General features: G+C 36.6%; 1 protein-coding gene across 1 annotated transcript in view; it reads left to right on the forward strand.

Moving 5' to 3' along the window:
• LOC107469059 (uncharacterized) overlaps positions 1-903 on the forward strand; it is a 13,328-nt gene extending 12,425 nt beyond the window's left edge. The window contains exon 3 of the mRNA XM_052255548.1: positions 598-903. Within this exon, the coding sequence (XP_052111508.1) occupies positions 598-731 (134 nt within the window). The 3' untranslated portion in view covers positions 732-903. The remainder of the gene's footprint in view (positions 1-597) is intronic.
• The last annotated feature ends 10,665 nt before the right edge of the window (positions 904-11,568 follow it).

Here is an 11,568-nt window from a genome sequence, read left to right on the forward strand (position 1 = left end):
GTGCTGTGACAGAGCATTTGGAACGTTTTCACTGAGAGGATGGGATGTAGCCATTGACAACGGTGATGCCCTACATACAGCTTGCCATGGAAAGGAGTAAGAAGGATTGGATGAATGTAATAAGAAAGTAGAGATTCAAAAGGAGCACAGCATCTCCATACGCCTATCTGAAATCCCCACTATTGATCTACATAAGTGTTTTTATCCTTTTTTATTTTATTTATCTTTTAATTATCTAATCCAATTACATTTGACCCTATGAATCCACTTAACTGAGATTTACAAGGTGACCATAGCTTGCTTCATACCAACAATCTCTGTGGGATCGATCCTTACTCACGTAAGGTATTACTTGGATGACCCAGTACACTTGCTGGTTAAGTTGAACGGAGTTGTGTCCACACATAGTTGAAAAAGCAATGAATTTTACAAAATACAATAACAAAGGAATCACAATTTTGTCCACCATATGTCAAGTGTAATTTCCAATATAATATCTTCTTTGAGCAGAAGGTGGTGTTATGGCGTAGTTAATTTACCATATTATCATAATCTGTTAGCTGATTTATTATATTTCCATTGATTTTTGAATTGTAGGGCTCATGTTTGGGGGCAATTTTGCTTATGTTATGAAGGACGTAAGCTTGTCATTGAAACAACTTATCTTAGAGATTACGGCATCAAGGATGGTGACCAAGTTAGTGAATTTTAAGGCTTACAATTCCAGTTAAGGGAGCTGGAATGCTGGATTGATAGAAACATGAACGGTTAATTTATAATATATGTTATTGAAAAGAAGTTTGATTAAAGTTGTATGTGAATATCCCCATGATTTTATTCAATTCTGATACATTGTTGTTACCCTGCTATTAATCCATTCATCTCAATTTCTGTTGTACTTACTCCATTTTTGTTGACTCATGATAGTTATAAAATCAATTTTGATACATTGTTACCCTGCTATTATTCCATTCATCTCAATGTCTCTTTAGTCTTTATTATTAGAATGTATAACAATTAGAATGCTTTTCTACTAGTGCTATATTATTACTATTGTTAGCTATTGTGTATTTTTATTTGTAGATTTCAATGTTATGACTTTGTGAAATAATATGGTAGATTTTTTTTGAATTGATTGAAAAAATCGAACAAACCGAACCAAACCAAACCGAATTTAATTGGTTTGGTTTGGTTCAGATGGCTTTGAGAAAAAACCGAACCAAACCGAACCACACTTTAAATAAACGATTGGATCGGATGACTTTTCTCTCAAAAATCGAACCAAACCACACCGCAAACACCCCTACTAATTAATATGCAGGAATTTTGGTGAACTTGCAATGGTATTGTATGTTGCGTCAGAAGAACCAATTCATGTTGACTTTTCAATCCTATCATTCTCGCTTCGCATCACTCAGATGCACGTACCAGACTCACCACCTGGATCTCTGGTAATAAATGAACCAAACATGGTATCGAAACCCAAAAGAACAAAAAATATAAGAATATCAGAAGATGTGGTGAAAACACCAATGCCATCAGAGAGTGTTGTAAGGCTTACAGGTGATAACATAAATAGGATATACAGGTGGACGATAGATCAGAGGGTTGCACAGCATACCACGCTTACATGGATTCAGAATGATGACGATGTTGAGTTGCAGCGAGCGGACCTGCAATTATTGGGCTGGCAGAGAAGAGTAAGCGATATGGTTAGATTGAACAAACAGGCGTCAAAATTTGATGAATATGTATTGTGCGTTACAGTGCTATAAAATGTATCATTCTATTTTATTCAAGTGGTTGATTACTGTTGTGTCATGTTTAATGCTTCGAGCATCGCAAGGTTTTGCACGAAATTTTTCTGTCTTTTGCCGAGATTAATGGTTAGTGCAAACTGTCCTTAACCAATTAATATTAATTAATCCCCAAAATTGCCTCAGTAAAAATTTTTTTTGATAATATACTAAAACTTTAATTATGAACTATCACTCTTCATTTGCATTATATCACATTTTTAATTTGGGTATAACAAGAATGTTATTTGGATATTTTGATGATCATTGGTTGTTACTTACTAAGTGTAATTAGTCTGTTTAACATAACTACCATGAACAAGTGTGTGGCTCACTAGCCTTATGCAGATATTATTTTAGGTGTTTAAATAATCAAAAAGTGGTATTACGACCTCTAAGATAAAACATACATACATAATATCATTGAAGGAATATAATATTTGAGGAGCCTTGAAAGTTGGTGGAGAGTCAAGGATACAAAAGATTCAAGCTTCAAGCTCAACCTGCGAAGCTAACGCTGGCCGGAGAATATTTATACACATACATATAATCCCATGTCTAAAGAACTCAAAATAAACCCTAGTTCTCCATCAAAAGCCTCTATGGGGTATAGTAGCAAAACATAACATGGGAGAAGTCTATACATATATATACATATACATAAAACACCCCAAAAAGTAATATCCCACTCCGTTCCGATAGGAATTTCAGACGTTTAACGAGTTGCCTCTGGACCTACATCTGAAAAACATAAATATCCGTATAGAATGAGAACCGGGAGTTCTCAGCATGGTAAATATGCCACATACATAAGATATAAGGTCCTAGAAAAAGCAGAGGCAATCCTAGAACTCTGACACTCAGATTGTAAACTTAGAACTATACTTTTCAACCATAAATAAGATAGGTTAGCTAAGGGTCCTAAAATTCTAACTCAAACTTAACTTGATCTTTTTACCTTCTCACATTTTTGCACTTCTCATACATAATTCATCATACTTCAGGCTTCCTTCACTTCCAAGTTACCTCCCCTTTCTTGTTCAACCCCCTTCACTATCATTACAACTCAATTCTATGGTCTTAGAGAGCAAAAATAGAGGTTTATAAGTTCAAAATCATGTTTAAAGTTACAAAACTCAAGTTGCTAAAAAACAGGGCCCCGCGTACGCAAACCATGGCCTACGTACGCGGAAGTTTAATTTTTCCTAACTCGCATACGCGAGTCTCCTTGGCCCGAATGGTTTGCTCACGTCGTGTGCATGTGCCCAAGTACGCGGCATACAAAGTTTTCCCATCTCGTGTAAGCGGGACATCAAATCCGAACAGAATGCCCGCACCACGTGTGTACTCGCGTACACGAGTTCTGCAGAATCTACCTTTACACACCAAACTTTCGACGAGCATAACTTTTCCGTTAGAAATCATTTTTAATTCGTTCTTTGAACGGCGTAAACTTCACGGACCAAATTTTCGAATGAAACAAGTTTGAAAAGTTCTGGGGGTCCGGAAGCTGAGTTATGGCTCGCCAAAGTTTGGTCAAAAATTAATTTTTCACAAAAAAAATTCTCAAACCTCTATTTTCACCAAATCATAATTTCCTACTAATCTTTGACAACTATACACAGCACTAACACATACCGAACCATGCCTCAACATTTCATTTTCATATCATGATGACCCATTCCACAAAATCTTCAAGTCCAACTTCAACAGTTACATTCAATACACATTATTCCTCAATATACCAACAATAATAATTCATGTTCATTAATCTCACTACAACATCAATCATCAATGTATCATTATAGTTCATTAAAGCCATCACCTCATCAATCATACACCACATTCATATGTTTCACCAACATATCAAATATCCACATCAATCTAACCCAAAATGCATTAACTAAAATCACTAAATAGGCATCAAATACACAATTCATCTTATCCTAGGTCGTCTAGCCTAAGTTTTTATGGCACATTACATATTATAGATGAGAAACCAAATCCATTCCTTGGCCGATTTCTCCTCTAAGCCAAAGACACCTCATATTGGCACAAAACTCAGCCCCAAGGTTCTCAACCTCTAAGATTCTAGCACCCAAAGCTCCACCAAACTTCCAATCTCCTCAAAGGTGTTCCAAATTCACATATACACTTCCTAATATATATTTTTACATCCATATATAAAATTTCAATACTCAACCACAAATAATCAAGGAATTCACTAGGGTTTGAGGATCCTTACCTTACCCGTGCCTTAATCGAACAAAAACCCACCAATTTCTCAAGCTAATTTGAGCCTAAACACCAATATATCAAGTTTTAATAACCAATCTCTTAATAAGGCAGTTTGGACTCGATTCGTCCAGTTTGGCCCGTTCGTCCCAATTTTGGGCCAAAACCTTTAAAAGTAGTGTCAAAATTCATGTTTTAATTAATTCTACCTCATTAAACTATAAAATTTTATTTTCTAATTTCTTTGATTAATAATTAATTTATTGGCTAATTATTCGTTAATTATGCAGGGTTTACATCCTACCCACCTAAATAAGAACTTTACTCACAAAATTCAAATTTAGTTACCTGAGAACAAGTGTGGATAGTCCTTCTGCATTTTTTATTCAAGTTCTCACGTGTGTTCTTCGATTCCAATGCAACTCCAAGCAAATTTAACCAATGAAACCTCTTTCCCGTGCAATCGTTTGATGTTAGTATCGTCAATTATAACCCGAATTACTTGAAGTGTCAAATATTCTCGTACTTGAACCAATTCAGGTTCCAAGATATGACTGGCCTCAGGAGTATATTTTTGAAGCTGCGACATGTAAAACACGTTGTGTAGGTTCAAAAGATGTGGCAGTAAGGCAATTCTGTAGGGTACTGGTCCAATTTTCTTTAGAATTTAAAATGACAGATATAACAAGGGTTTAGCTTCTTTGTTTTGATTGCTCTACCCACTTTGGTTGTTGGTGTGACCTTTAGGAACACATTCTCCCCTTCCTCAAACATTAAAGGCTTTCGCCTCTGATCGGCGTAGCTTTTCTGACAGCTTTGAGCAATAAGCATTCGGCTTTGGATTTTCTTGATTTGTTCGTGGTTTCAACTACCATTTCAGGCCCTAACAAACTTGTTTCCCCAGCTTCATACCAGCACAGTGGAGATTGTCACCTTCTCCCATACAGAGCTTCATAAGGGACCATTACGATGCTCGCATGGTAACTGTTATTATACGTAACTCCACTAGCAGTATATATCGATCCCAGCTCACCGGCTGGTCTAAAATACAAGCCCTCAGCTATCCTCTAGGGTTTGTATTGTCATCTCTGATTGGCCATCTGTTTGAGGATGATAGGCTATACTTAAGCTTAACTGGGTTCCAAATGCCTGTTGGAAAGCTCCCCAGAACCTTAAGGTGAAATGAGGATCTCTGTCTGAGATTATAGCGGTAGGCAAGCCATGCAACCTCACAATTTCTTTTATATACAAGTGTGCTAAGTCCTCCAAGGTACAATTCATCCGAATCGGTAAAAAGTGAGTTGACTTTGTCAGCTGATCTACGATCACCCAAACAGCGTCAAATCCAGCTCTAGTTCTTGGTAAACCTAACACGAAGTCCATCGCAATGCTTTCCCACTTCCATTGTGGGATTTCAAAAGGTTAAAGGGTTTCAGATGGTTAATCTTGACCTTCTAATAGATTAAACACTTAGAAATGTGCAACACTATATCGTTCTTCATTCCCGACCACCAAAATATTGCTTTCAGATCATGGTACATCTTAGTACTTCTTGGGTGGAGAGAGAATCCTCTCATATGCGCTCTTTCAAGATATCTTGCCGTAAAGTCCCAACGTTTAGCACACAGATCCTACCATTGTATCTCTATAATCCGTCTCTGTCCCATGAAACTCTCTATCACTTTCTTTGCACACAAAGCTTTACGCTTAAGCCGTAAAACAGAGATGGTGCGGTATTAGGACCTCTAAGCTAAAACATACATACATAATATAATTGAAAGAATATAATATTCGAGGAGCCTTGAAAGTTGGTTAAAGTAAAGTCGTGAAAATAAAAGCACAACGCTCAAGATAACATTTACTTGTGTACGAAGAAAGCATAGATACATATATATAGATAATATAGTGGAGAATCAATGATACAAAATATAAGGGATCCAAGCTCAACCTCCGAAGCTAAGACTTGCCAGAGAATATATAAATACATACATATAATCCCTAGTCTAAAGAACTCAAAATAAACCCTAGTTCTCCATCAAAAGCCTCTATGAGGTATAGCAAAAAAACATAACATGTGAGAAGTCTATACATATATATACATATACATATACATAAAACTCCCCAAAAAGTAATATCCCACTCCGCTGCGACAGGAACTCCAAAAACCTAATGAGGTGCCTCTCGACCTGCATCTAAAAAACATAAATATCCGTATGGAATAAGAACCGGAAGTTCTCAACATGGTAAAGGAGCCACATACATAAGATATAAGATCCCGGGAAAAGCAGAGGCAATCCTAGAACTCCGACACTCATATTGTAAACTTAAAACTATACTTTTCAACCACAAATAAGGCAGGTTAGCTAAGGGTCTTAAAATTCTAACTCAAACCTAACTTGATCCTTTTAGCTTCTCACCTTCTTCTGATTTCTCCAAAACTCCAGAGCACAAACAAGCAATACAGGCAAAGCAAATACAAGTAGAATACAATTACAACAGGTAGCAAATTTAGCAAATAATAATAATAATCACATAGAATGGCTCACTTAATGTACAATCAAACAAAGCAAACATATGCATATGATGTATGTCTACCCTATGGCTGATGAGTCTCATCTGTCGATTATAAAGCCAACCTGACATATGCGGCTGCTAAACCCTGGACAGTCCCCTATGCGTGCATCCCCAAGAGTCTATGCATAGCTTTTTCTCAATCATAATCAAATTCTGCTCATTGGGGGAATTTTCAGGCCATTAAAGTACTCGGTCACATCTTGTGACATAGAGTCAACAGAGTATCGAGTCTTGACCTGGAGCACATGGTGGCAAGCCAGGGAAACTCGTATCTTTGATAGAAAAAAGTGCACAAGCCAATTCATCATTCATATTCATTTTCATTATGGCCATATTCATCATATATAGATCACATTTCTGCATTTCTCATACATAATTCATCATACTTCAAGCTTCCTTCACTTTCAAGTTACCTTCCCTTTCTAGTTCAACCCCCTTCACTATCATTACAACTCAATTCTAGGGTCTTAGAGAGTAAAAATAGAAGTTTAGAGGTTCAAAATTATGTTTAAAATCACAAAACTCAAGTGGTTAAAAAACAGGGTCCCGTGTACGCGAAAGTGTGATTTTTTTCCAACTCACGTACGCGACACCTGCCTGCGTTTGTGAGTTTTCTTGGTCCAAATGGTTTGCTCGCGTAGTGTGCATGTGCCCGCGTACGTGGCATACAAAATGTTCCTATCTCGCGTACATGGCATACTCCCCCGTATGTGGGACATCAAATGGAATGCCCGGACAGCGTGTGTACTCGCGTACGCAAGTTCTGCAGGATGACAAAAAATTGGCTAAGTGCTGCAGAATTCACCTTTACACACCAAACTTCTGACGCGCGTAACTTTTTCGTAAGAAATCGTTTTTAATCTATTCTTCAAACGGTGAAAACTTCACAGACCTAATTTTTGAATGAAACAAGTTTGAAAAGGTTTGGGGTCCAGAAGCCGAGTTATGGCTCGCCGAAATTTGGTCAAAAATCAGTTTTTCACAAAAAATTCTCAAACCTCTATTTTCACCAAATCACAATTTCCTATCAATCTTTGACAACTATACACAGCACTAAAACATACCAAACCATGCCTCAACATTTCATTTTCATATCATGATGTTCCATTCCACAAAATATTCAAGTCCAACTTCAACAATTACATTCAATACACATTATTCCTCAATATACCAACAATAATAATTCATGTTCATTAATCTCACTACAATGTCAATTATCAATGTATCATTATAGTTCATTAAAGCCATCACCTCATTAACCATACATCATATTTGTACCTTTCACCAACATATAAAATATTCACATCAATCTAACCTATAATGCATTAACTAAAATCACCAAATAGGCATCAGAAACACAATTCATCTCATCCTAGGTCGTCTAGCCTAAGTTTTCACGGCACATTACATATTATATACGAGAAACCAAAACCATACCTTGGTCAGTTTTTTCCCCAAGCCAAAAACATCTCAATTTGGAACAAAACTCATCCCCAAGATTCTCAACCTCCAAGATTCTAGCACCCAAAGCTCCACCAAGCTTCCAATCTCCTCAAAGGTGTTCCAAATTCACATATACACTTCCTAATACGTATTATTACATCCATATATAAAATTTCAATACTCAACCACAAATAATCAAGGAATTCACTAGGGTTTGAGAATTCTTACCTTACTCGTGCCTTAATCGAATAAAAACTCACAAATCCCTCAAGCTAATTTGAGCCTGAGCCTGAACACCAAGACATCAAGTTTTACTAACTAAACTCTCATAATTTTGAAAATTAGGGGGAAATGAGAGGCTATGATGAAAACGAGATTTTTATTGAAATTAGTTACCGGACTTTGTACAGCTTGACGCAGTAGACGCGTGTTCGTAAACGATGCGGCAATCAGAGCTTGGAGTTGTGAGATAATGGAATTTAGTGAAGGTTTTGGGTTAAAGTTCTTCCTTCTCCTTTCGTGGATGCTCATCATGTTTCAATATGTTGGAAGGAGAGAAGAGCTGATGCTCATTTGTTTAAGTAAGTTGGATTGGGCCTAGGGTCCAGTTTGGGCTCCATTTGTCCGGTTCAGCCCAATTTTGGGCCAAACCCTTTAAAATTAGTGTCAAAATTTATGTTTTAATTAATTCTACCTCACTAAACTATAAAATTTTATTTTTTAATTTTTTTATTAATAATTAATTTATTGACTAATTATTTGTTAAGTATGCGGGATTTACATACCTCATTATTGTGAGTGTTCTTGCGTTTGTCAGCCCTCTTTTTAATAGATTTGCTCAAAGTCGTCCCAAGTCTGGTGGTCGACCTCGAGTAGAAACATGACGTGGGCCCTGTAGCTCATATATGCCAACAGGGCACTCATCATGCATGTGCAAGTTAATTGCACTTGTTACACGGGCAGTTTGAGTCTTGGATTCTCTGTGTTTTTTGAGCTTGTTCCAAGCATTGGCAATGGCATCACAGAATATAGTAGCAACCTCTGTAGTAGTCATGAAATTTTGAGTGACATTGTAAAAATGAGAACATAATTCTCTAAAAATGATCATGCTGTTGTCAGAATGATCCATGTCATCGCTACTCCTGATGTGTGTGTCTATGATGAGCGGATATTTTATACGCTTTTTGGGGGTAATTTTATGTAGATTTTAGTATGTTTTAATTAATTTTTAGTAGAATATTATTAGTTTTTAGGCAAAAATCATATTTCTGGACTTTACTATGAGTTTGTGTGTTTTTCTGTGATTTCAGGTAATTTCTGGCTGAAATCGAGGGAGCTGAGCAAAAATCTGAGTTAGGCTGAAAAAGGACTGCTGATGCTGTTGGATCCTGACCTCCCTGCACTTGGAATGGATTTTTTGGAGCTACAGGAACCCAATTGGCGCGCTCTCAACGGCGTTGGAAATTAGACATCCAGGGCTTTCCAGCAATATATAATAGTTCATACTTTGCGCGAAGATAGATGACGTAACTTGGCGTTGAACGCCAAGTACATGCTGCTGTCTGGAGTTAAACGCCAGAAACACGTCATGATCCGGAGTTGGACGCCCAAAACACATTATAACTTGGAGTTTAACTCCAAGTAAAGCCTCAGCACGTGGATAGCTTTAGTCTCAGCCCCAGCACACACCAAGTGGGCTCCAGAAGTGGATTTCTGCACCAATTATCTTAGTTTACTCATATTCTGTAAACCTAGGTTACTAGTTTACTATTTAAACAAACTTTTAGAGACTTATCTTGTACCTCATGACATTTTTAGATCTGAATTTTAGACACTTTGACGGCATGAGTCTCTAAACTCCATTGTTGGGGGTGAGGAGCTCTGCAGCGTCTCGATGAATTAATGCAATTGTTTCTATTTCACTCAAACGTGTGTATGGTCCGATCTAAGATGTTTATTCGTGCTTAATTGTGAAGGAGGTGATGATCCGTGACACTCATCACCTCCCTCAATCCATGAACGTGTGCCTGACAAACACCTCCGTTCTACATCAGACTGAATGAGCTTCTCTTAGATTTCTTAATCAGAATCTCCGTGGTATAAGCTAGAATTGATGGCGGCCATTCTTGAGGATCCGGAAGGTCTAAACCTTGTCTGTGGTATTCCGAGTAGGATTCAAGGATTGAATGGCTGTGACGCGCTTCAAACTCGCGATTGCTGGGCGTGATGACAAACGCAAAAAGGATCAATGGATCCTATTCCAACATGATCGAGAACCAACAGCTGATTAGCCATGCTGTGACAGAGCATCTGGACCGTTTTCACTGAGAGGATGGGAGGTAGCCACTAACAATGGTGACACCCTACATACAGCTTGCCGTAGACGTGCTTTACAAACAATTGAGTTGAATATTACATTGCAGAAATTCAGAGAACAAAGCATCTCCAAAACTCCAACATATTCCCCATTACTGCACAACAAGTAACAATTTTTATTCTCTTTTATTTTCCCCAATCTAATAATTCCCATTGATAATTTTGATTGACATCCTGACTAAGAATAATAAAATAAATATAGCTTGCTTCAAACCAACAATCTCCGTGGGATTCGACCCTTACTCACGTAAGGTATTACTTGGACGACCCACTGCACTTGCTGGTTAGTTGTACGGATTACAAATTCGTGCACCAAGTTTTTGGCGCCGTTGCTGGGGATTGTTCAAGTTTGAACAACTAAAGGTTTATTTTATTTCTTAGATTAGGAATAATTTATTTTTATTATAGAGTCATTAAATCCTGATAGGATAGTTTCTTTTCAAAAATTTCTTTTCAAAAATATTTTTCTTAATTAATTGTTAATTTTCGTGAGTTTAGTGTCTTGTTCTAAGTTTGGTGTCAATTGCAAATTTTATATTTTTCTTTATAATTTTCGAACTTGTGTTCTTTGTTCTTCATTGATCTTCAAGCTGTTCTTGTTTATTTTTCTTGTTTGATCTTGAGTTTTTTCTTGTTTTGTGTCTTTTCTTATTTTTCTTGTGCTTTTTCAAAACATTAACTTTCAAAAATTTATACTTTTATCGATAAATATAATACATCTTTAAAATCAACACTGAAAGTACTACCCAATTGGCTGGAGCTTTAGTAGTTGTTCTTCATAATTGGGTATCTTCTTTGGAATCTTTTTCAAAAATAATTTTTCTTGGATTAAATCTTGTGCCAAACTCCAAGTTTGGTGTTTTCTTGTTAATTTTTCTTTAATTTTCGAAAATTTATCTTGGTTTTCTAAAAATTTTAAGTTTGGTGTTCTTTCTTTTGTTCTTGGTGTTCTTGTAAATCTTCAAGGTGTTCTTGAGTCTTTCTTGTGTTTTGATCTTAAAATTTTTAAGTTTGGTGTTCCTTGGTGTTTTCCCTCCAAAAATTTTCGAAAATAAGGAGCATTGGATCCAAAAATTTTAAATCTTGTGTCTTTTGTGTGTTTTTCTCTTTCATCATAAAATTCAAAATATCAAAATATATATAT

The sequence above is a fragment of the Arachis duranensis genome, chromosome 10 (assembly GCF_000817695.3).
Source record: "Arachis duranensis cultivar V14167 chromosome 10, aradu.V14167.gnm2.J7QH, whole genome shotgun sequence".
In the NCBI taxonomy this organism is placed as follows: domain Eukaryota; kingdom Viridiplantae; phylum Streptophyta; class Magnoliopsida; order Fabales; family Fabaceae; genus Arachis; species Arachis duranensis.